The sequence below is a fragment of the Gopherus flavomarginatus genome, chromosome 1 (genome assembly GCF_025201925.1).
Source record: "Gopherus flavomarginatus isolate rGopFla2 chromosome 1, rGopFla2.mat.asm, whole genome shotgun sequence".
In the NCBI taxonomy this organism is placed as follows: Eukaryota; Metazoa; Chordata; order Testudines; family Testudinidae; genus Gopherus; species Gopherus flavomarginatus.
In genome coordinates this window covers 238691853-238718404 of record NC_066617.1, presented here as the reverse complement: position 1 = coordinate 238718404, position 26552 = coordinate 238691853, and the positions used below count along the sequence as shown (strand labels likewise).

The 26552-nt window shown below is 45.0% G+C and overlaps 2 protein-coding genes across 9 annotated transcripts in view; both read left to right on the top strand.

Moving 5' to 3' along the window:
• The window catches only part of STS (steroid sulfatase), a 192460-nt gene that overhangs the window by 87492 nt on the left and 78416 nt on the right, over positions 1-26552 (top strand). The gene's annotated exons all lie outside the window — the stretch shown is intronic.
• On the top strand, positions 20378-22202 carry LOC127056583 (uncharacterized). Its single transcript, XM_050964608.1, has 2 exons — positions 20378-21088; positions 22161-22202. The coding sequence occupies exons 1-2, from the start codon at positions 20394-20396 to the stop codon at positions 22189-22191; spliced, it is 726 nt and encodes a 241-aa protein (XP_050820565.1). The 5' UTR covers positions 20378-20393; the 3' UTR covers positions 22192-22202.

Sequence of the window (26552 nt, the reverse complement as noted above, 5' to 3'; positions counted from 1 at the left end):
AGCTTAGAATTGATCAGGTCCCCACTTTTTGGATGCTAAAGTTCAAAGTGGGGAAAAAACCTTGACAAATGAACAATGCAAAATTTGGCAGATTGCCTCCTTAACAGGATGGGCTGCTGTGAGCATGTCACTCCAATGCCTTTATCTCTCCAATGGCTCACAGTCTGGGTTTATTGCCTGTTTGAAGCCTGATCTTTCAAAATATCTGTGGCTCAAGACACAGTTCCATCAGTGGCCTCATCCCCAGCTAAAGGAATCATCATGACCTGCCAAAGTACTTGTGCTCCTCTGCAACAATGGAGATTATGGAGTCCAGGAAGAAGCACAGAAAGGGGGAGCAGCTGAAGGTCTATGCAATAAACTGTCGACCTCATAACCAAATTTATCTGTTATATACTCATATACTGATGGGCCTGCTTATACGAAAAATGTTAAAATAGGCATGTGCTCCTCGCAAGAGCTTTCAGTTACTGCAGCCACAAAGAGTGAGATGATGACAGCTGCATATTTAAATAATGCTTTTCATCTGAAAGTGCTTGACAGCTATAGAATAAAATGCAACAGTTTGTAAGCACCGAGAGAATAATAGGTTTATAAGTAATAGCCAACATGGATTTGTCAAAAATAAATCATGCCAAACCAACCTGTTTTTTTTCTTTGACAGGGTTACTGGCCTACTGGATAGGGAGAAAACAGTAGATGTGATATAATATGATTTTAATAAGGCTTCTGACGCAGTCCCACATGATACACTCATAAGCAAATTAGGAAAATGTGGTGTAGAAGAAGTTACTACTAGGTGGGTAAAAAACTTATTGAGAGACCATAATCAAAGAGTAATTATCAATGTTTTCTGTCAATCTAGGAGCACATAGCTACGGGGGTAATGCAAGTGTTTGTCCTGGGGATGGTATTAATCAATATTTTCATTCATGATTTAGAATGGGGATTATGCTTATATAATCTGTGGATGACACCAAGGTGGGAGGGATTGCTAGCAGTTTGTATGCCAGCATTAAAATTCAAAAGAGCCTTAACAAATTAGAAAAGTGGTCTGAAATCAACAAGATGCAATTCAGTAAAGAAAAGTGCTTCACATAGGAAGGACAAATCAAATGTACAACTACAAGATAGGGAATAACTGGCTAGCTTGTAGTGCTGCAGAAAATGATATGGGGGTTATAGCGGATCATAGATTGAACATGAGTCAGTAATGTGATGCAGTTGTGAAAAAGACCAATATCATTCTGGGATGTATTAACAAGAGTGTCTTATTTAAGACATGGGGGGTAATTGTTCTGCTCTACTAGACACAGGTGAGGCCTCAGCTGGACTACTGTGTCCAATTCTGGGCACCCCGCTTTAGGAAAGATGTGGACTGTAGTGAGGCAGAGTGGCCTCCCTCTGAGCCTGAGAGTGAGGGACCAATACACTTGCCTTGATAGGCAGAGTCAAACCAGCCCTGCTCTCTGCACAGGAAGCAGAGAGATGTGGCAGGAAGTCTCAGTGTTGGGCTCTGCAGCTCAGTTGGGCAGGAGCAAGGGAAGAAGGCAGATGCCCCTAGCAGAACTCAGACCCGAAACTGCGCTGTGCAGCACCCTGCTCCCCAGCCATAGAGAAGAGTTACCAGGACTGCCATCAGCCATGTGTCCCGAAGAGATGGAGGACCCTTGGACCACAAAGCCCTGCACCAACACTGTGGTAGGAAGTAGCCAAGGGAAACCAGACTTTAGTCCAGTTGGGCTGCCGGAGAGTGAGTCAGCATGTTTTGGTGAGATCCCTACGGACCCAGTGGCAGGATCATTCACCATTGTTAGTACCCTGGGCAGGAACCCAGTGGAGTAGGATGGGCCTGGGTCCTCCTACCCACCTTCCATCAATCCCACCCCTGATTTGGTGGCGTGCTTCCCCTTGGCTTGATGGCCTGTGCCATGTTTTTTACTTGCCCCAGCCAGAAGGCTGTGAGGGCCCCGACTTCTGTTTGCTGGCTGCCTTATTCAGGAGGTCTAGGCTAAAGCCAGCTCCTTGCTGGGCCCCACTCAGAGGTCCAGAGCCCCAGACTGTTTGCTGGCTGCCAGGAGGCTCAGGCTAAAGACTGCTCATTGCTCTGCCTCTTCCAGAGGGTCCGAATCCCAGACTGTGATCGCTATCTGCCCTAGCCAGGAGGCTTGGTCTAGAGACTGCTTACTGCTCTGCCCCAGCCAGCAGCCAGAGTTATAGACCGCTAATTGTTGTTGTTGCCTGACGCAGTGAGACAGATTGGCCTCCCTCCAACCCTGAGGCTGAGGGACCACTACATGGACAAACTGGAGAGAGTGCAGAGGAGAGCAATAAAAATGGCAATAGGTTTAGAAATCCTGACCTACAAGGAAAGGTTAAACAAGCTAGGCATGTTTAGTCTTGAGAAAAGACTAGGGGGACACCAATCTGATAAGTCTTCAAATATGCTAAGGCGTGATATAAAAAAGACCGTGATCAATTGCTGTCTCTGGGTATGTCTACACTGCAATTAGAAACCCAAGGCTGGCCCATGCCAGCTGACTAGGACTTGGGCTGTGGGGCTGTTTCATTCCAGTATAGACTTCTGGGCTCAGGCTGCAACCTGAGCTCTGGGATTTTCCCACATTGCAGGGTCCTAGGGCCCGGGTCCCAGGAGTCTACACTACAGTTAAATAGCACTGCAGTCCAAGCCCAAAGCACTGGGCACAGGCCAGCCAAAGGTGTCTAATAGCAGTGTAGACATACCCTAACTTTCCTGAAGGATTGGGCCTAATCTTTAGCAAGGGAGATTTAGATTAGATATTAGAAAGTTTCCCCGTAACTATGAGGATATTTAAGCACTGCAATAGCATTCCAAGGGAGGTTGTGGAGTCCCTGACATTGGAGGTTTATAAGAACAGGTTCAACAAACCTGTCAGGGATGGTCTAGATATACTTCGTCCTACCTCAGTGCGGGAAGCATGACTGGATGACCTGTTAAAGTCCCTTCCAGTTTTACATTTCTGTGATCCTAAGGGCCTGATCCAAAACCCATTAAAGTTAATGGGAATCATATCCATTGACCCAACTGTTTTATACTGCACAGCAAAGAATTGCATCTTTGGAGACGAAGAGAAAACTTTTGAAATTAGGATTGCATGAGACATTTGGATAGGCAGAATACAATTAATGAAACCGGAATTTGTCCAGGACACCAATACTGGGACAATCAGCAACACTCCTACTCTTATGAAACTCTCATGGAGTCTAAATGATCACAAATATTCAGGAGGGCAGAAGAGAGCCGCTTCTTGAGATGCGTACTACACTCTCTCTCATCCATCTGTTACTGTCTTCCATATGTAGAAGCAGCAAAGAATCCTGTGGCACCTTATAGACTAACAGACGTTTAGGAGCATGAGCTTTCGTGGGAGAATACCCACTTCGTCAGATGCACGTAGTGGAAATTTCCAGGGGCAGGTATATATAAGCAAGCAAGCTAGAGATAACGAGGTTAGTTCAATCAGGGAGGATGAGGCCCTGTTCTAGCAGTTGAAGTGTGAAAACCAAGGGAGGAGAAACTGTTTTTGTAGTTGGCAAGCCATTCACAGTCTCTGTTTAATCCTGAGCTGATGGTGTCAAATTTGCAGATGAACTGAAGCTCCGCGGTTTCTCTTTGAAGTCTGGTCCTGGAGTTTTTTTGCTGCAGGATGGCCACCTTAAGGTCTGCTATAGTGTGGCCAGGGAGGTTGAAGTGTTCTCCTACAGGTTTTTGTTTATTGCCATTCCTAATATCTGATTTGTGTCCATTTATCCTTTTCCGTAGAGACTGTCCAGTTTGGCCGATGTACATAGCAAAGGGGCATTGCTGGCATATGATGGCGTATATTACATTGGTGGACGTGCAGGTGAATAAACCGGTGATGGTGTGGCTGATCTGGTTAGGTCCTGTGATGGTGTCGCTGGTGTAGATATGTGGGCAGAGTTAGCATCGAGGTTTGTTGCATGGATTGGTTCCTGAGCTAGAGTTACTATGGTGCAGTGTGCAGTTACTGGTGAGAATATGTTTCAGGTTGGCAGGTTGTCTGTGGGCAAGGGCTGGCCTGCCACCCAAGGCCTGTGAAAGTGTGGGATCATTGTCCAGGATGGGTTGTAGATCCTTGATGATGCGTTGGAGAGGTTTTAGCTGGGGACTGTATGTGATGGCCAGTGGAGTCCTGTTGGTTTCCTTCTTCAGTTTGTCTTGCAGTAAGAGACTTCTGGGTACACGTCTGGCTCTGTTGATCTGTTTCCTTATTTCCTCGTGCGGGTATTGTAGTTTTGAGAATGCTTGGTGGAGATTTTGTAGGTGTTGGTCTCTGTCTGAGGGGTTAGAGCAGATGCGGTTGTACCTCAGTGCTTGGCTGTAGACAGTGGATCATGTGATGTGCCCGGGATGGAAGCTGGAGGCATGAAGGTAGGCATAGCGGTCGGTAGGTTTTCAGTATAGGGTGGTGTTAATGTGACCATCACTTATTTGCACCATGTTGTCTAGGAAGGGGACCTCCTGTGTAGATTGGTCCAGGCTGAGGTTGATGGTGGGGTGGAAGCTGTTGAAAGAGACCAACACCTGCAAAATCTCCACCAAGCATTCTCAAAACTACAATACCCACACGAGGAAATAAGGAAACAGATCAACAGAGCCAGACATGTACCCAGAAGTCTCTTACTGCAAGACAAACCGAAGAAGGAAACCAGCAGGACTCCACTGGCCATCACATACAGTCCCCAGCTAAAACCCCTCCAACGCATCATCAGGGATCTACAACCCATCCTGGACAATGATCCCACACTTTCACAGGCCTTGGGTGGCAGGCCAGTCCTCGCCCACAGACAACCTGCCAACCTGAAACATATACTCACCAGTAACTGCACACCACGCCATAGTAACTCTAGCTCACTACGGAAAAGAATAAATGGACACAAATCAGATATTAGGAATGGCAATATAAAAAACCTGTAGGAGAATACTTCAACTTCCCTGGCCACACTATTGCAGACCTTAAGGTGGCCATCCTGCAGCAAAAAAACTTCAGGACCAGACTTCAAAGAGAAACTGCGGAGCTTCAGTTCATCTGCAAATTTGACACCATCAGCTCAGGATTAAACAGAAACTGTGAATGGCTTGCCAACTACAAAAACAGTTTCTCCTCCCTTGGTTTTCACACTTCAACTGCTAGAACAGGGCCTCATCCTCCCTGATTGAACTAACCTCATTATCTCTAGCTTGCTTGCTTATATATATACCTGCCCCTGGAAATTTCCACTACGTGCATCTGACGAAGTGGGTATTCACCCACGAAAGCTCATGCTCCTAAACATCTGTTAGTCTATAAGGTGCCACAGGATTCTTTGTTGCTTTTACAGATCCAGACTCTCACGGCTACCCCTCTGATACTTCCATATGTAGATCAGCATATATGGTGGATCTGTGTTTTATAATAGAAACCCTTTTTGCATTCTAGAAATCTTATGCCAAAGTTATAAATGCTCAGATTTTTAAACTTGAGAGACTATTTCTAATTAGAAAGTTGTCAAAGGAAAGCATCATTTTTTTATTTTTAAATTACTCAGCACTGAAAGTGCATTCATAGGAGATAATTTTTTTAATTTGCTATCCTATTTCTAGTAATAACTTTTTTTTTAATTCTTCTGGGAAATAGTATGACATTCAGCTAAACCTATTAAAACTGGCCCTTCATTTAGTCATAATATGTGAGCTGCTATTAGTGTGGCTCTCACAGCCATATTTTACTATGCAGGATTTCTATGCAATCAGCATTTATCTAGAATCCTACTATGTTAATCCAATATGTGAAGGAATAATAAATCAGCAGTAAACTAGTGAACTCTGGATTATATTAAAAAGAAATAAAGGTAGGGAATAATAATATGAGAAGCAAAAACAAGACTCACTTATGCCCTAGAAAATATGAATGAGGCACTCTTAATTTCTTGCTCTCAATTGTTTCCCTGTACAAGACTTCAGCATAGGGCTGTACGATAGGGGGCTAATTTTTCATTGTTTTGCTTCTTCCGCAGTCATTTACACTTCTGTAAAGTGCTACTGAATCAGAATGGTAGCACAAAGTGAAAGGCGGTACACAGTCAGGGCCTGGTTTATTAAATTCAAGCAGCTAATCAAGACTGAAGTACAAACAAAGCAGATTCAGGAAACTTAAAAGTGAGACTGACAAACTTTAAGAGGTTGACATATGTGAGATAAGATACAGTTAACTTTGCATTTCTTGACTTTTTGTTGAGGTGTGTCACAATAGTAACATTTAAGAACAGAGATGGGCAACATGAGGGCCACAGAAACCACTAAAATTCTTTGGTGGGCCAGAGGGTATGACATAAGGGAGTATGACATTGGGTCCTGTTCCCAGAGGATGTGTTGCAAGGTGGGTCATTCCTGCCTCGAGTGGAGGGGGGTTGAACAGTGAGTCTGCCATGCACTCACCCAGCAGTGATGGCTTCTGTCCCATGGGGCTGAGCCCAGCTTCTTGCTTTGGCCCATTGGCTAGCACCACAGCATCATGCGATGCACACGTCAGCATGCAGGGCGGGCTTTCCCCCTGCAACACCTTATCCTTTCCTGGCCTTGGTGCCACTGGATTGCCTGCCCTGAGCTGGGCTGTGATGGGCCAAATGAACTGATCTGGTGGGCCAGATATGCCCCCCAGGCCACAGTTGGTCATCCCTGTTTTAGAAAATTAATTCAATTGCCATGAAAGGTGGTTGATTAGCATCTATAGGAAATGGAATTTTTTATCAGTCTACAAGAACGGATACTTTTCTGTAGTAAAGCGCTTTCCCATACTATTCTGCCAGTCTGCTTTTAACTTTAACATTGGAGGACTATTTCTAGGGCTGAGAAGGTAGTTAAGACTCCAGGAGTATTTTGTCTTTGGCTTTGCTGGTGAAATTGCCAACAAGGATACGGCTTAGACATTTAGGTTGGTGTCTTTTGAAGGGTGGATACCTTCCAAACAGATCTGGGCTAAGACCCAAAGTCATTTCATATGTCATCAAACAGTAATGACTTTTAGTCACTGCTGACTGGGGCTGGATTTAAGAGGTGACTTTGTAATGAAAGACTCCACATCCCATTTCCAGTGTGATAAACCTCCTGAGTCATCTAATTCCCACTTACATTCAGGTTTTTATAACATCTTCGTACAAAATAAAACGCCACTGAAAATATTATTTAGAAGATTATAAAGCACATAGGTAGCCACTTCTATAGTATTTTTTTAATCAGTCAAGTTTAATGACATTGATTAACATTCAAATAGAGTACTATATAGTGGAAATCTCCTTTATAATGCACTAGATGCTTGCATTTGAAATTACCCCATGGAAGAAATTTGCTGTCAGATGTTGTAGAGGCTTCGTCATCACCCAGTAGGGAAGGGGTTAATCTATGCCAGCACAAAAAGTTTTTGTGACTAGTGCATTTTATTTTGCAAACATAATTTGTATCATTTCCAAAATTAATTAATTCACCCAAAGTTATGAAGCCCTGAAAATTGGGCCTTGTAAAAGAAACACTGAGAGAACATATTTTGTAGTCTTGTGAACGGAAATGCTGTAATCAGCTAGAAAATTAACATTACTCTTGAGAAGATCTGAAGTTTCCGTAACAAAAAAAAAAGCAAATGCTTGTATTAGGCTACCTAGGGATAAATGAAACCCAACAACTCCACAAATTCCTCTCCAAACAATAAGGATGCAAAGTTTTGCAATCAACAACTTTCTACCACCCACATTCCTTCACAGAGAAGTAAGTTTTCCTCCTTACTTTTAATCAATCATTGAGTTGAAATACTAGGATATTGATGCTTGTTTAAAGTGTGAACGGGAAAACTAATTACAAATGGCAATCAAGATAACAAAGACATTCTTGGCCTAAATTTACCACAGGATCTGTGCTGGCTTCTGCATATACCTTGATGGAGGCTGCTAATGGTGCAAATTCTGTTTAGGGGAAGGTTGTAAGCAGAGAGTTTAGAGGGGGATAGTAGTACCCAAAGAGTGTGAAGAATATATAACCAGAGAAGCTGGGCATGTGACAATCCAGTGCCTCACCTGAACAGACCATTTAGCAGGGATTGTTTGAAACTGTCATCAGGAATTAAATCTGCTCTGTCTCAGCAGAAACCTTGCAGGAAAGCGTTAAGGATGAGTCCCCTATCCAGTGCAAGGAGCCAGGCTGGCACAGAGAGGTGTGATTTATATCTCACTATGCCAGCTTTGGAGAATGTGCCTCTTGTGAAGATGAAATCTCTCAGCATTGACTATGAACATGATTTTATGATCCTTTTTCAACACCTGGACATATCTGTTTAGGTATTTATAGCTCACATAATAATTACATAAAGAATGTAGTTGAGTATTGAGGGAAATTGATGATATAACTTACATCACTTTGTATGAGAAAGAAGCCCACATTTGAAACAAAGAATCACAGAAACTAGAGATGGACAGACTTATTAAGGCATTTCATCCATATTCCTTATAGTGCAAGATACTGCCTGTAATTGCTTGTCCAGGACTCCTGGAGATCTAGTACAGCCTGTAAATAATTAAACACTATCATAACCTTAGTCCCAGATTTGGACCTTAGCGTCCAAAATATGGGGGTTAGCATGAAAACCTCCAAGCTTAGTTACCAGCTTGGACCTGGTACCTGCTGCCACCACCCAAAAAATTAGAGTGTTTTGGGGCACTCTGGTCCCCCTGAAAAACCTTCCCTGGGGACCCCAAGACCCAAATCCCTTGAGTCTCACAACAAAGGGAAATAATCCTTTTTCCCTTCCCCCCTCCAGGTGCTCCTGGAGAGATACACAGACACAAGCTCTGTGAATCCAAACAGAGTGAATCTCCCTCTCTGTTCCCAATCCTGGAAACAAAAGTACTTTCCTATTCCCCCAGAGGGAATGCAAAATCAGGCTAGCAATCCAACACACAGATCTCCCCTTGATTTCTTCCTCCCACCAATTCCCTGGTGAGTACAGACTCAATTTCCCTGAAGTAAAGAAAAACTCCAACAGGTCTTAAAAGAAAGCTTTATATAAAAAGAAAGAAAAATACATACAAATGTTCTCTCTGTATTTAGATGATATAATACAGGGTCAATTGCTTAAAAGAATATTGAATAAACAGCCTTATTCAAAAAGAATACAAATCAAAGCACTCCAGCACTTATATTCATGCAAATACCAAAGAAAAGAAACCATAGAACTTACTATCTGATCTCTTTGTCCTTACACTTAGAAACAGAAGACTAGAAAGTAGAAACTGCTTCTCCAAAGCTCAGAGAAAGCAGGCAGGCAGACAAAAGACTCAGACACAAACTTCCCTCCACCCAGAGTTGAAAAAATCCGGTTTCCTGATTGGTCCTCTGGTCAGGTGCTTCAGGTGAAAGAGACATTAACCCTTAGCTATCTGTTTATGACACGCCCCCCAAATTGCAGACAGTGGGGAAGCTCACTGGCGGCGATTTCCTTCTAGAACTTGAAAATAAACAGATTAATACAACACATACACCTTTACATATACTCCTAAGTATATAACTAACAGACTTCTACATTTTAAGAACACTTTTTAACTACTGAATTCTGGGAAACTCTCACGGGAGAGTGCATCAGCTACTTTGTTAGAAGCTCCTGTGATGTGTTGAATTTCAAAATCAAAATCTTGGAGAGCTAAACTCCAACGAAGAAGTTTCTTGTTGTTCCCCTTGGCAGTATGAAGCCACTTTAGTGCAGCTTGGTCAGTTTGTAGTTGGAACCGCCGTCCCCAAACATATGGGCGTAGCTTTTCCAGGGTGTACACAATGGCATAGCATTCCTTTTCACTGACTGACCAGTGACTTTCCCTCTCAGACAGTTTCTTACTGAGAAACACGACAGGATGGAAGTTGTGATCTGTTGCTTCCTGCATGAGCACTGCTCCTATACCACGCTCAGATGCATCCGTGGTTACTAGGAATGGCTTGTCAAAGTCCGGGGCCCTGAGCACAGGGTCAGACATGAGCGTCGCCTTAAGCTGGGTAAAGGCCTTTTGACACTCATCAGTCCACTTAACAGCATTTGGCTGGGTCTTTTTGGTCAGGTCGGTCAATGGGGCAGCGATTTGGCTGTAGTGTGGTACAAATCGCCTGTAGTATCCGGCCAAGCCTAAGAAGGATTGGACCTGCTTCTTTGACCGTGGGACAGGCCACTTTTGGATAGCATCCACCTTGGCCTGTAGGGGGTTTATGGTTCCTCGACCCACCTGGTGCCCCAGGTAAGTCACTCTGTTTTGGCCTATTTGACACTTTTTGGCCTTAACAGTTAGTCCTGCCTGCCTGATGCGCTCAAAGACCTTTTCCAGGTGTAGTAGGTGTTCGGGCCAGGAGTCTGAAAAAATGGCCACATCATCGAGGTAGGCAACTGCAAATTCTCCCAGTCCAGCTAGTAGACCATCTACCAGCCTCTGGAAGGTGGCGGGTGCATTTCGAAGGCCGAAAGGAAGGACATTGAATTCATACACCCCCGCATGGGTGACGAATGCTGACCTCTCCTTGGCAGGTTCATCTAGCGGTACTTGCCAGTACCCCTTGGTTAAGTCTATTGTAGAGATGAACTGGGCACGTCCCAACTTTTCCAATAGCTCATCGGTGCGTGGCATTGGATAGTTGTCCGGAGGAGTTACAGCATTTAGCTTACGGTAGTCCACGCAAAAGCATATTTCCCCATCTGGTTTGGGTACCAGAACCACTGGAGATGCCCATGCACTGGTAGATGAGCGGATTATACCCATCTGTAGCATGTTCTGGATCTCCCGTTCTATAGCTGCTTGGGCATGAGGAGACACTCGGTAGGGTGGGGTTCTGATTGGGTGAGCATTACCTGTATCAATGGAGTGGTATGCCCGTTCAGTCCGTCCTGGGGTGGCTGAGAACAATGGGGCGAAGCTAGTGCACAGCTCCTTGATTTGTTGCCGCTGCAGACGTTCCAGGGTGGTTGAGAGGTTCACCTCTTCCACGCCACCGTCTTTTTTCCCGTCGTAGTAGACACCGTCAGGCCACTCAGCATCATCTCCCTGGACTGTAAACTGACAAACCTGTAAGTCTCTGGAATAGAAAGGCTTGAGAGAATTAACATGGTACACTTTAGGCTTTAGTGAGGAACTGGGAAATGCTATGAGGTAGTTTACAGCTCCCAGGAGCTCTTGGACCGTGAAGGGCCCTTCCCATGATGCTTCCATCTTATGGGCCTGTTGCGCCTTCAAGACCATAACCTAGTCTCCTACCTTGAAGGAACGTTCTCTGGCATGTCTGTCATACCAGGCCTTTTGCTCTTCTTGAGCATCCTTTAGGTTCTCTCTAGCAAGGGCTAAAGAGTGTCGGAGGGTGCTTTGTAGGTTGCTTACAAAGTCCAGAATGTTAGTTCCTGGAGAAGGCGTAAACCCCTCCCATTGCTGCTTCACCAACTGTAATGGCCCCTTAACCTCGTGACCATACACAAGTTCAAATGGTGAAAACCCTAAACTGGGATGTGGTACAGCCCTGTAGGCAAACAGCAACTGCTGCAACACTAGGTCCCAATTATTGGAGAATTCGTTGATGAATTTTCGTATCATGGCCCCCAAAGTTCCATTGAACCTTTCCACCAGGCCATTGGTTTGATGGTGGTACGGGGTGGCAACCAAGTGATTCACCCCATGAGTTTCCCACAGTTTTTCCATGGTCCCTGCCAGGAAATTAGACCCTGAATCTGTAAGGATGTCGGAGGGCCAACCTACCCTGGCAAAGATGTCTGTTAAGGCCAGGCACACAGTGTTAGCCCGGGTGTTGCCTAGAGCTACTGCTTCCGGCCATCGGGTAGCAAAGTCCACTAAAGTCAGTACGTACTGCTTTCCTCTGGGCGTCTTTTTTGGGAAAGGGCCCAGAATATCCACAGCTACTCGCTGAAATGGGACCTCAATTATGGGGAGTGGCTGGAGAGGGGCCTTGACCTGGTCTTGAGGCTTTCCCACTCTTTGGCATACCTCACAAGACCGGACATACTTGGCAACGTCCTTGCCCATCCCCTCCCAGTGGAAGGACTTCCCCAACCGGTCCTTGGTTCTGTTCACCCCAGCATGGCCACTGGGATGATCATGGGCTAAGCTTAAGAGCTTCCCCCGGTACTTAGTTGGAACCACCAACTGTTTTTGCGGCTGCCATTCTTCCCGGTGTCCACCAGAAAGAATTTCCTTGTATAAAAGTCCTTGGTCTATAACAAACCGGGATCGATTAGAAGAGCTGAGAGGCAGTGGGGTGCTCCGTGCCGCCGCCCAAGCTTTCTGAAGGCTGTCATCCGCTTCCTGCTCAGTCTGGAACTGTTCCCTTGAGGCTGGGGTCACCAGTTCTTCCTCAGACTGTGGACTTGGGCTTGGTCCCTCTGGAAGCGATGTAGGTGATGGGGTTGTTTCCGTTGCTGGTGAACCGCTCTCCGCTGGTGCACCTGAGGGTATTTCAGGCTCTGGCTGAGCCTTTTGAGTATGGCTGTCTTTTGCTTCTGCCAGTTCTGGCTCGCTGGCGCCCTCTGGCGTTGAGTTTGAAGATGTGGTTGCACTTGCTGGTGCTGGTTGCTGTTCCAGTTCCGGGCCTGGGACTGGAAATGCTGTGGCTGTTTCAGTGGTAGGCATGGAATCCGGGTCCACTACCTCTGTCTGGGTCTCTGGTAACACAGACGGGGCGTCTGTGGACGGCTCAGGAACAGGAATGGGTCTGGAAGCTTGCCTGGTTTGGCTACGTGTAACCATTCCCACTCTCTTGGCCCGCCTCACCTGGTTGGCCAAGTCTTCCCCCAGTAGCATGGGGATAGGATAATTGTCATAGACTGCAAAAGTCCACATTCCTGACCAGCCTTTGTACTGGACAGGCAGTTGAGCTGTAGGCAAGTCTACAGCTTGTGACATGAAGGGGTAAATTGTAACTTTGGCCTTTGGGTTGATGAATTTGGGGTCAACGAAGGATTGGTGGATAGCTGACACTTGTGCCCCCGTGTCTCTCCACGCAGTAACCTTCTTTCCGCCCACTCTCAAATTTTCCCTTCGCTCCAAGGGTATTTGAGAGGCATCCGGGCCTGGGGATCTTTGGTGTGATGGTGGTGTAATGAATTGCACTCGCATGGTGTTCTTTGGACAGTTGGCCTTGATATGTCCCAGTTCATTACACTTAAAGCATCTTCCATCTGATGGGTCAGTGGGCCGAGGTGAGTTACTGGAGACTGGTGAGGTTGAAGGGTAGGGTATGTGTGGCTTTACTTGGGTGGTATGTGGGGTCTTTGGCTGTCCTCGGTTGTAGGGTTTATGGTCTGTGTGCCCCCTGGGGTAATCGTTCCCCTTGACAGTAGCTTTCTTGCTTTCTGCCAGTTCCATCCATTTGGCTCCAATCTCCCCCGCCTCAGCGATATCTTTGGGATTTCCATCTTGTATGTACCGTGTGACGTCTTCAGGAACACCATCCAAGAACTGCTCCATTTGTATGAGGAGGTGCAGTTCTTCCAAGGTTTGAATGTTGTTTCCTGTTATCCAGGCCTCATAGTTTTTTGCAATGTAGTAGGCGTGTTTGGGAAATGACACCTCTGGTTTCCACTTTTGGGTTCTGAAGCGCCGACGGGCATGATCTGGGGTTATCCCCATTCTGTATCTGGCCTTGGTTTGAAAAAGTTTATAGTCATTCATTTGCTGCTTAGGCATTTCAGCTGCCACCTCTGCTAAAGGTCCACTGAGCTGTGACCTCAATTCTACCATGTACTGGTCTTCGGGAATGCTGTACCCAAGACAGGCTCTTTCAAAATTTTCCAAGAAGGCCTCGGTGTCATCACCTGCCTTGTAGGTGGGAAATTTCCTGTGCTGTGGAGCAATAATGGGCGCCGGGTTGTTAGGGTTGGCTGGCACATGCAGCCCAGCTTTTGGCAAGTCCAGTTCATGTTTTCTCTGTTTTTCCTTCTCTTCATTCTCTTTTTGTTGTTTTTCCATTTCTTTTTGTTGTTTTTCCATTTCTTTTTGGTGTTTTTCCATGTCTCGGCGGTGGGCCGCCTCTTCTTCTTCTTGCTTCCTTCTGTGGGCCAACTCTTCTTCTGCTTGTTTCCTTCGGTAGGCCACCTCTTCTTCTTCTAGTTTTCTTTTGTGTGCTGCCTCTTTGGCTGCCTGTTCTCTTTGGTAGGCTGCCTGTTCTCTTTGGTAGGCTGCCTCTCTGATCTGTTCTTCTCTTTCTTTCATCTCCATCTCTTTTTGTTTTATTTCCAGTTGTCGCCTGTGTTCAGCTTCTCTGAATTGTACTTCGGCCTCAATTTTTGCCTTAGAAGTCATGGTTCCTGTTTTCTTGTGTTGGGGTGCCCTCCGGTGTTTATCTTCTGAACTGCAGGTTCTCTGTTGCCTCCTGAAGTCTGCCTAGCAACAGTGCCTTTAGCTAATCTTCAATGTTAAGTAAACCTGAAAAACCACTTTATTTGCATGTGTATATAGTGCTGGTAATGACTCTCAATGGGAGTGCTATTGCATGACAAAAGACCCTTAACAGTCTGGTAATGGCTTCTTGCTTAACATGCAAGCCACAAACTGCCAGAGAGAGCAGAAAAAAAAATTTCTCTCTGGTTCTCTTTTAAAACCAAACTGTTTCCCTCTGCTAAAAAGCCCCTAGCAGAAAAAAGAAAAATAAAATATTTCCACTGGCTTCTGGATTCTGTCTATCCCACCACTGCACACCATATCATAACCTTAGTCCCAGATTTGGACCTTAGCGTCCAAAATATGGGGGTTAGCATGAAAACCTCCAAGCTTAGTTACCAGCTTGGACCTGGTACCTGCTGCCACCACCCAAAAAATTAGAGTGTTTTGGGGCACTCTGGTCCCCCTGAAAAACCTTCCCTGGGGACCCCAAGACCCAAATCCCTTGAGTCTCACAACAAAGGGAAATAATCCTTTTTCCCTTCCCCCCTCCAGGTGCTCCTGGAGAGATACACAGACACAAGCTCTGTGAATCCAAACAGAGTGAATCTCCCTCTCTGTTCCCAATCCTGGAAACAAAAGTACTTTCCTATTCCCCCAGAGGGAATGCAAAATCAGGCTAGCAATCCAACACACAGATCTCCCCTTGATTTCTTCCTCCCACCAATTCCCTGGTGAGTACAGACTCAATTTCCCTGAAGTAAAGAAAAACTCCAACAGGTCTTAAAAGAAAGCTTTATATAAAAAGAAAGAAAAATACATACAAATGTTCTCTCTGTATTTAGATGATATAATACAGGGTCAATTGCTTAAAAGAATATTGAATAAACAGCCTTATTCAAAAAGAATACAAATCAAAGCACTCCAGCACTTATATTCATGCAAATACCAAAGAAAAGAAACCATAGAACTTACTATCTGATCTCTTTGTCCTTACACTTAGAAACAGAAGACTAGAAAGTAGAAACTGCTTCTCCAAAGCTCAGAGAAAGCAGGCAGGCAGACAAAAGACTCAGACACAAACTTCCCTCCACCCAGAGTTGAAAAAATCCGGTTTTCTGATTGGTCCTCTGGTCAGGTGCTTCAGGTGAAAGAGACATTAACCCTTAGCTATCACAAAAAGCGCATTAAAATAATATTAAGTCAAGCACTCAAAAGTTAGGAAATGCCAACATTGAGGTTGTCTGTGCAACCTTATTTCAGCTAACTTGTGTATATACATTATGATACTTATGTTATCAAATATATGTTGTCCGCAGGACCCACCTAATCCAGTGCTCAGGATGGACTATGCTCACTGAATGAGCAGCTATTCAATATTTTGTTTTCTCCTTTGTTTAGCATGTGGTCTTATTTACTGCACAATAGTCACAACCTCTTCTGAATACAGAGTTGTTAATTTCTTCGTGGACTTTTCATTATAAAGTCGGAGTGCTTCACAAACATAAATTAATTAATTTTCCCAACACTCCTGTGGAATGAAGATGGGTCATTCCTGCCTCGGGTGGAGGGGGGTTGAACAGTGAGTCTGACATGCATTCACCCAGCAATGATGGCTTCTGTCCCATGGTGCTGAGCCCAGCTTCTTGCTTTGGCCCGTTGGCTAGCATCACAGCATCACGCAATGCACACATCAGCATGCAGGGCGGACTCTCCCCCTGCAACACCTTATCCTTTCCTGGCCCTGGTGCCACTGGATTGCCTGGCCTGAGCTGGGCTGTGATGGGCCAAATGAACTGATGGGGAGCTCAGGCACATTAAGGTAATAAGCATCCATTAATTTTGTGTGTCTAGTTTGAGACACCTAAAACTTGATGTGCACAGTGGAGATTTAACTGGTCCACCATGTGGATCCTGTCTCTCAAGCATAACTCTGTACTAGCTTCTCATCTGGTTAAAAGTGTTGATCTTCAGAGCTCTTAATGGGGAGGGAACAATCTGTCTTAATAGACATCTTTTTTTTTCTGTGTCCCACTACGGTAATTGCAATAAATTAGAATATTATAGCAGACGGGCCCCAGAGTGATACATGCAATGAGTGGGTAGGTTCAGAGCCTTCTGAGGCTATGTCTATACTACACATCACTGGTGGTGGTCTGAGTTGTAAGTGTAGCTATATTAAGCAGTGAGAAGCACTGTGGTGTGTAGCTATGTGTGTCAATGAAAGGCTGTGGTGGGAGGAGGCACCAAGGAAAAGTTTCATAGCTCCCAGTTGACAGAGCCTTTCACTATGTCAAGGAAAGGCTCTGCCAGGGGGGAGGCAGAGGGAAAGGCTCAGTCTTTCCCTGATGCCTTCCACCTGTCAGAACCTTTTCCTGCTGCCAGAGTCTTTCCCTGTGATGGGAAGGGCTCCAGCAGTGGGGAGATACCAGAGCTTTTCCCCAGTGCCTCTCTCTTGCCAGAGACTTTCCCCACTGGGGGATTCTTTTCCTGTGAAGAGGAAAGGCTCCAGCGGTGGGGAGGTGGTGAGACACTACACTGCTAAAAATAGACAGGAAGGCACAGCTTGGGTGAGTAGATAACATGTATGCTATGTTCTGGCATACGTACCCACACCCTTTGGGTGTGTTTTTACTCTACTTGCCTAAGCCGTGTCTCACAAGCTACACTGCTATTTGTACCCAGGCAGGGGTGGTGGAGAGGCATTGCATGAGTATGTACTCCAGATGTTCCTGAAAGATGCATGCAGTGGAGCAGTGTGCCGTTTTGCCATTTTGAGGACTTAATGGAAGAGACCTATCTCTGTGTACAAAGCTTTCCTTCAATAACAGAGCTGTAACAGAGCCAGCCATGCCCTCTGGGAACACAACCTCCAATGGAAAATAATTATGGTAGCGCTGGTGAGTTTGGGTCTTTTGAGGAAGAATCAGTATGAATCTCACTTTTGTACACGGGATCTAGACACTATGGAGAAAAGTTCATTATAGATGCATACAGACTGGAGATATCTGAAGTGTGGTGATATCCCAGCATGACAAACACCTTGTCAGGCCTTCGCACTTGATTCCCCCTCCCTTCACACATGCATCCTTTTGCTTCTGTCTCAGAATAACCTTCACTTTATTTTAAGTTAACAATGTTATTTGGAGAAGGAGGATGGTTCAGTGGTTAGGGCACAAGCTGGGGATTTGAGAAACCTGAGTTCAATTCCTAGACTTCATGTATGACTTTGGGTAAGACTCTCTGTGCCTCAGTTCCCTATCCATAAAAATGGGACTAATGCCTCACAGGGTTGTTATGAGGCTAAATACATTAAGGATTGGGGCATGCTTAGCTTCTGTGGTTATGGGCACCATGTAAGTATCTTAGATATATCTTTTTTAATTGATTTTGTTTTAATTTCTAAAGCAGACTGGAATTTAAAAACAAAGTAGGACAGCATTTGTCATAAACAGATGGTTAAGAGATAATGTCTCTTTTACCTATGAAGGGTTAAGAAGCTCAGTAAACCTGGCTGACACCTGACCAGAGGACCAATAGGGGGACAAGATACTTTCAAATCTTGGTGGAAGGAAGTCTTTGTTTGTGCTTTTTGGGTTTTTTTTCGTTGTTCACTCTTGGGACTAAGAGGGACCAAACGTACACCCAGGCTCTCCTAATCTTTCTGAGTCAGTCTTTCATGTTTCAAAATTGTAAGTAATAGCCAGACAAGGCAGATTAGTCTTATTTTTGTTTTCTCAACTTGTAAATGTTTCTTTTTGCTGGAAGGATTTTTACCTCTGTTTGCTGTAACTCTGAACCTGAGGCTAGAGGGGGTTTCCTCTGGGCTATATAAATCTAAGTACCCTGTAAAGCATTTTCCATCCTGATTTTAAAGAGATAATTTTTACTTTTTTCTTTCTTTTATTAAAAGCTTTCTTTTTAAGAATCTGACTGATTTTCCTTGTTTTAAGATCCCAGGGGATTGGGTCTGAACTCACCAGGGATTGATGGGGGGAAAGAAAGGAGGATGGTTAATTCCTCCTTGTTTTAAGATCCAAGGAGTTTGGATCTGTGAGAAGCCTCTCAAGGCAACCCAGGGAGGGGAAGGACTGGGGGGAGTGGAGAGGGGATGGTTAATTTCTCCTTGTTTTAAGATCCAAGGGGTTTGGATCTGTGTTCCCCAGGGAAGGTTTTGGGGGAACAGAAAGTGTGCCAGACACTAAATTCTGGCTGGTGGCAGTGTACCAGATCTAAGCTAGTAATTAAGCTTAGAAGTATTCATGCAGGTCCCCACTTTTTGTACTCTACAGTTCAAACTGGGGAAAGAAACCTTGACATGGTGAGCAGCGGTTTGGGATTTTTTAGGAACCAAAAGCCAGTAGGATTTTTTTTCTCTCCTTTCTAGCTGCTTGGAAAGCAGCTTCAGGGCAGAGGTGTTAAGTTTTTTAACAAGAGTCTTTGTTAAGAGGAGGCTTCAAGCTGTGAGCAAGCAGACAGCAAAAAGGAATTTACAAGTTGAATTGTTTTCTTTCTTTCTACCTCTCGGGTACAGCTAGTTAGAAAATCTCTGTTAACCAAGCAGCCCTGAGCGGAGTACATCCCAGGTTTCAGTGAGCTGCAGAGGGGGGTGTGGCCAGCACAAGAAAGCAGAAAAATGAGTACCAATGGAGCAACTAACAAACTAGAAATGGCTAGGCTGGACGCAGAAGAGGAAGCCAAAGAGGTTGACCGCAGGAGAACTATGGAGATGATAGAAAAAGAGATGGAGATGAGAGAAAGAGAAGAAAAAGCCAAAGAGGCTGACCACTGGAGGGCTTTGGAGCTCCAGAGAGAGGCCCACCAGCAAGCCCTGGAATTAGCAAGGTTAAGCCAGATGTACCAGCCAGTCCTAACAACCCTTCTCCAGGTACTGTTTCCCATACGAGAAAATTCCCCACCTACAAGGCAGGTGATGATACTGAGGCCTTCTTAGAAAATTTTGGAAGGACCTGCCATGGGTACAACATCCCTACAGACCAGTACATGATAGAGCTGAGGCCACAGCTCAGTGGACCCTTACCAGAGGTTGCGGCTGAAATGCCTAAGGAACGCATGAATGATTATAAACTTTTTTCAAACCAAGGCCAGAATCAGAATGGGGCTAACACCTGAGCATGCCCATCGGCGGTTCAGAGCCCTAAGGTGGAAACCAGATGTGTCATTTACCCGACACGCCTACCACATTGGAAAGAAATGGGATCCCTGGATATCAGGAGCAAATGCTAACGCTCTGGAAGAGCTGTCCCTCCTCATGCAAATGGAACAGTTCTTAGAGGGTGTTCCTGAGGAAATAGAAAGGCACATCCTAGATGGGAAGCCCAAAACTGTAACCGAGGTGCGAGAGATTGGAGCCAGATGGATGGAAGTGGCAGAAAAGAAAAAAACTACTAGCAAGGGGAGCGAATATCACAGGGGGGCAAACTGAAAATAAACCCTGTCACTGGGGGCAACCCAAGACCGCACCTACAACTCAAGGAAAGCCCCAGACACTCTATTGTCCCACCTCACCAGTCTTCAGCAACCCACCTCGGCCCAGTGACCAGTCAGCTGGGCGATGTTTTAAATGTAATGAACTGGGACGTATAAAGTCCAACTGCCCCAAGAACCCCAATCGAGTACAGTTCATTACACCACCATCACACCAAAGATCCCCAGGCCCAGATGCCTCTCAAATACCCCTGGAGCGAAGGGAAACCTTGAGAGTGGGCGGAAAGAAGGTTATCGCCTGGAGAGACACGGGGGCACAAGTGTCAGCTATCCACCAATTCTTAGTGGACCCCAAATTCATCAACCCAGAGGCCCAAGTGACAATTCACCCATTCATGTCAAAATCTGTAAACTTGCCGACAGCTGAGTTGCCTGTCCAGTACAAAGGCTGCTCAGGAATGTGGACTTTTGCAGTATATGACAATTATCCCATCCCCATGCTACTGGGGGAAGATTTGGCCAACCATGTGAAGCTGGCCAAGAGGGTGGGGATGGTTACACGCAGCCAAGCCAGGCAAGCTTCCAGACCCATCCCTGTTCCTGAGCCGTCCACAAGGGCCCTGTCTCTGTTACCAGAGACCCAGACAGAGGTGGTGGACCCAGATCTCCTATCAACGACTGCAACAGCCATAGCGCATCCAGTCCCCAAACCGGAACTGGAAAAGCAACCAGCACCAAAACCGTTGCCAGCACTGACGCCAGCGCTTGCAAACCCATCTCCAACCTCAATGCCAGAGGGCACCAGCAGGCCTGAACTGGCAGAGGCAGCAGACAACCCTACCCAAGAGGCTCAGCCTGAGCCTGAAATATCACATCGTGCACCAGCAGAAGGCAGTTCACCATCAACGAAAACAACCCCATCACCTACATCGCTTCCAGAAGGACTAAGCCCAAGTCCACAGTCTAAGGAGGAACTGGTGTCTCCAGCCTTAAGGGAACAGTTCCAGGCTGAGCAGGAAGCAGATGACAGCCTCCAGAAAGCTTGGGCTGCGACACGGAGCGCTCCACCGCCTCTCAGCTCTTCTAACCGATCCCGGTTTGTTGTAGAACAAGGACTTTTATACAAGGAGACTCTTTCTGGTGGACACCAGGAAGACTGGCGTCCTCAAAAACAGTTGGTAGTTCCAACTAAGTACCTGGTAAAGCTCTTAAGCTTAGTCCATGACCATCCCAGTGGCCATTCTGGGGAGAACAGAACCAAAGACAGGTTGGAGAAGTCCTTCCACTGGGAGGGAATGGGCAAGGATATTGCTAATTATGTCCGGTCTTGTGAGGTGTGCTAAAGAGTGGGAAAGCCTCAAGACCAGGTCAAAACCCCTCTCCAGCCACTCCCCATAATTGAGGTCCCATTTCAGCGAGTAGTGTGGATATTCTGGGTCCTTTCCCCCCCTAAAAAAAACCCAGAGGAAAGCAGTACATACTGACTTTCATGGATTTTGCTACCTAGTGGCTGGAAGCAGTAGCTCTAAGCAACACCAGGGCTAAAACTGTGTGCCAGGCCTTAACAGACAGTTTTGGCAGGATAGGTTGGCCCTCCGACATCCTTACAGATTCAGGAACTAATTTCCTGGCAGGGACCCTGAAAAATCTGTGGAAAGCTCATAGGGTGAATCACTTGGTTGCCACCCCTTACCACCATCAAACCAATGGCCTGGTGGAGAGGTTTAATGGAACTTTGGGGGCCATGATACGAAAATTCATCAACGAATTCTCCAATAATTGGGACCTAGTGTTGCAGCAGTTGCTGTTTGCCTACAGGGCTGTACCACATCCCAGTTTAGGGTTTTCACCATTCAAACTTGTGTATGGCCACGAGGTAAAGGGGCCATTACAGTTAGTGAAGCCGCAATGGGAGGGGTTTACGCCTTCTCCAGGAACTAACATTCTAGACTTTGTAAGCAACCTACAAAGCACCCTCCGACACTCTTTAGCCCTTGCTAAAGAAAACCTAAAGGATGCTCAGGAAGAGCAAAAGGCCTGGCATGATAAACATACCAGAGAGCGTTCCTTCAAAGTAGGAGACTAGGTTATGGTCTTGAAGGTGCAACAGGCCCATAAGATGGAAGCATCATGGGAAGGGCCATTCACGGTCCAAGAGGATCTGGGAGCTGTAAACTATCTCATAGCATTCCCCACCTCAACTCTAAAGCCTAAAGTGTACCATGTTAATTCTCTCAAGCCCTTTTATTCCAGAGACTTAAAAGTTTGTCAGTTTACAGCCCAGGGAGGAGATGACGCTGAGTGGCCTGAAGGTGTCCACTACGAAGGAAAAAGTGACTGTGGTGTGGAAGAGGTGAACCTCTCCACAACCCTTGAACGTCTGCAGCAGCAACAGATCAAGGAGCTGTGCACTAGTTTTGCCCAAATGTTCTCAGCCACCCCAGGACAGACTGAACGGGCATACCACTCCATCGACACAGGTAATGCTTACCCAATTACAACCCCACCCTACTGGGTGTCTCCTCATGCCCAAGCTGCTATAGAACGGGAGATCCAAAACATGCTACAGATGGGTATAATCCGCCCCTCTAACAGTGCATGGGCATCTCCAGTGGTTCTAGTACCCAAACCAGATGGGGAAATACGCTTTTGCATGGACTACTGTAAGCTAAATGCTGTAACTCGTCCCGACAACTATCCAATGCCACGCACCGATGAGCTATTGGAGAAATTGGGACATGCACAGTTCTTCTCTACATTAGATTTAACCAAGGGGTTCTGGCAAGTACCGCTAGATGAACCCGCCAAAGAAAGGTCAGCCTTCATCACCCATGCAGGGGTGTATGAATTTAATGTGCTTCCCTTCCTAGCAGGATTGGGAGACTCTGCAGTTGTCTACCTCGATGATGTGGCCATTTTTTCTGATTCATGGCCCGAACACCTAGAACACCTATAAAAAGACTTTGAGCGCATCAGTCAGGCAGAACTAACTGTTAAGGCTAAAAAGTGTCAAATAGGCCAAAACAGAGTGACTTGCCTTGGACACCAGGTGGGTCAAGGAACAATAAACCCCCTACAGGCCATGGTGAATGCTATCCAAAAGTGGCCTGTCCCAAAGTCAAAGAAACAGGTCCAATCCTTCTTAGGCTTGGCCGGATATTACAGGCAATTGTACCCCAGTACAGCCAAATCTCTGCCCCACTAACAGACCTGACCAAAAAGACCCAGCCAAATGCGGTTAAGTGGACTGATGAGTGTCAGAAGGCCTTTACCCAGCTTAAGGCAACACTCATGTCTGACCCTGTGCTAAGGGCCCCAGACTTTGACAAACCATTCCTAGTAACCACAGATGCGTCTGAGTGTAGTGTAGGAGCAGTTTTAATGCAGGAAGGACCAGATCAAGAATTTCATCCTGTCGTGTTTCTCAGCAAGAAACTGTCTGAGAGGGAAAGCCACTGGTCAACCAGTGAAAAAGAATGCTACGTCATTGTGTATGCCCTGGAAAAGCTACGCCCATACATTTGGGGACGGCGTTTCCAGCTACAAACCAACCAAGTGGCTTCATACTGCCAAGGGAAACAACAAAAAACTGCTTCGATGGAGTTTAGCTCTCCAAGATTTTGATTTTGAAATTCAACACATTTCAGGAGCTTCTAACAAAGTAGCTGATGCACTCTCCCATGAAAGTTTCCCAGAATCAACTGGTTAAAAATTGTCCTTGAAATGTGAAAAGTCTTGTAATTTTACATAATTAGTAGTATATGTAAAGGTGCATGTGTTTTATTAATCTGTTTATTCTAAAGTTCTAGGAAGAAATCACCGCCAGTGTGGTTCCACACTGTCTGAGATTTGGGGGTCATGTCATAAACAGATGGTTAAGGGTTAATGTCTCTTTTACCTGTAAAGGGTTAAGAAGCTCAGTAAACCTGGCTGACACCTGACCAGAGGACCAATAGGGGGACAAGATACTTTCAAATCTTGGTGGAAGGAAGTCTTTGTTTGTGCTTTTTGTTTTTTTTTCGTTGTTCACTCTTGGGACTAAGAGGGACCAGACATACACCTGGGCTCTCCAAATCTTTCTGAATCAGTCTTTCATGTTTCAAAATTGTAAGTAATAGCCAGACAAGGCAGATTAGTCTTATTTTTGTTTTCTCAACTTGTAAATGTTTCTTTTTGCTGGAAGGATTTTTACCTCTGTTTGCTGTAACTCTGAACCTGAGACTAGAGGGGCTTTCCTCTGGGCTATATAAATCTAAGTACTCTGTAAAGCATTTTCCATCCTGATTTTACAGAGATAATTTTTACTTTTTTCTTTCTTTTATTAAAAGCTTTCTTTTTAAGAATCTGATTGATTTTCCTTGTTTTAAGATCCAAGGGGTTGGGTCTGAACTCACCAGGGATTGGTGGGGGGAAAGAAAGGAGGATGGTTAATTCCTCCTTGTTTTAAGATCCAAGGAGTTTGGATCTGTGTGAAGCCTCTCAAGGCAACCCAGGGAGGGGAAAGTCTTGGGGGGAACGGAGGGGGGATGGTTAATTTCTCCTTGTTTTAAGATCCAAGGGGTTTGGATCTGTGTTCCCCAGGGAAGGTTTTGGGGGAACAGAAAGTGTGCCAGACACTAAATTCTGGCTGGTGGCAGTGTACCAGACCTAAGCTAGTAATTAAGCTTAGAAGTGTTCCTGCAGGTCCCCACTTTTTGTACTCTAAAGTTCAAACTGGGGAAAGAAACCTTGACAGCATTAATTTGAGGAATAATATAAAACTTAAAAGTGCTTTAAACTGAAAGAAAATTAAAGGATGGCATGCTCGTTAAATATAAACTTCTGTTTTTCTGCAAACCCATGCATAACTTGATCCTGCCTGTTTAAAAAAAATAACTCAGGATGTCTCAGCATTTGTAGCAAAACTACACAAAATACCAATTTTGACTGGTTAAGATAGTTAGTTTGACAGGTACAGATCTGCTTGTTATCCAGAATGGAGTAGATTTTTGACATCAGAAAGCTGTAGAAATGTTAAGCAAGTTATCAGTCAGTAAGGTTTCACATGCTGTTTTTTTATTTACAATATAATATGAACAGATGTAATTTGTCCCTGTCTACAAAACCATCAGCATATGCAGAGGCTTTCAAAATCATTTAATAATGAGTAATGAATCAAAGAATATAAAGAAGATATGATGAATGGTTAGGAACCATTGGTACTATATTTTCAAGTGTAATAAGAAAACAGCCTTTTAAAAGTCTGTGATTTCTTGGTTCTGAACTTTGTAAATTTGAAGTTAGACTTTCCCTGACAGCTAGCTAGATCTACAGAGCTGTTTCTTGCTGACAAGTTGCATCAGTAATGAGCCCCTAACGAATGCATTTATACATTTGCTTTGGGGAGTTGGATAGTAAATAGCATTTTCTTAGGAACAGGAAGAGGAGATCAAAGGAAAATAAGCTACTCTGACACCACCAGAAGCTTTGAAAACTGGCTTTTGAAAACAAAACTGTTTTGGTTATGAAACTTGACGCATGCATAATTTGGTTGTTTGAGCTATTTTGTAAATAAGAGGGGATAGGGAGGAAGTAAATCTACAATATATTGATTTTAGCAAAGATGCATCCTTACTTTATCTAAAAATAGAGTTTTTTTGTTTGTTTGTTTGTTTGTTTGAGGTTGTTCTGTTTTCCCAGATGCTAAGAGCAGTTTTGGTCCATCAGTCATGTGAGGCATCCCATTAAACACAAAAAGACAACTTTTAGGTCACTTTGGACATAGCTCCATATCTACTAATGGGGACAAATGTTGTCCTCATTCAAGTACACTACTGCCTGCAGTGACTTCAGTGGGAGAGGTGCACTCTCATCCAAAGGCAGAATTTGGCTCTTGTTCTGCTTATGCTATTCTGGTTTACTCTTGTTCTACCTACTATGCCATGGACAGATCATCCATCCCTTCCTTTGTCTGTATTTCCTCTGTGTAAAACCCTCCTACTAGATTGCCAGGGCTCTTTTTCTCAAACGGCTTTGGACATCCACTCCTACAATTTTTTCATCAGGTCCCATGTATATTGGTATATTAGAGTGCCTCTGTGTATGTAGTGCAGCAGAAACCAGAATAATGTAAGTTTAAAGAGACAATGTAATAAAATTCTAATAAGAAGAACATACAGGTCCTTTCTGAAGTCCTGGCACAGTCAAGGAATTATGATGTGATTGGAATAACAGAGACTTGGTGGGATAACTCACATGACTGGAGTTCTGTCATGGATGGATATAAACTGTTCAGGAAGGACAGGCAAGGCAGAAAAGGTGGGGGAGTTGCATTGTATGTAAGAGAGCAGTATGACTGCTCAAAGCTCTGGTATGAAACTGCAGAAAAACCTGAGAGTCTCTGGATTAAGTTTAGAAGTGTGAGCAACCAGTGTGATATCATGGTGGGAGTCTGCTATAGAACACCAAACCAGGGGGATGAAGTGGACGAGGCTTTCTTCTGGCAACTAACAGAAGTTACTAGATCACAGGCCCTGGTTCTCATAGGAGATTTCAGTCACCTTGATATCTGCTAGGAGAGCAATACAGCGGTGCACAGACAATCCAGGAAGTTTTTGGAAGGTGTAGGGAACAATTTCCTAGTTCAAGTGTTGGAGGAACCAGCTAGGGGCAGAGCT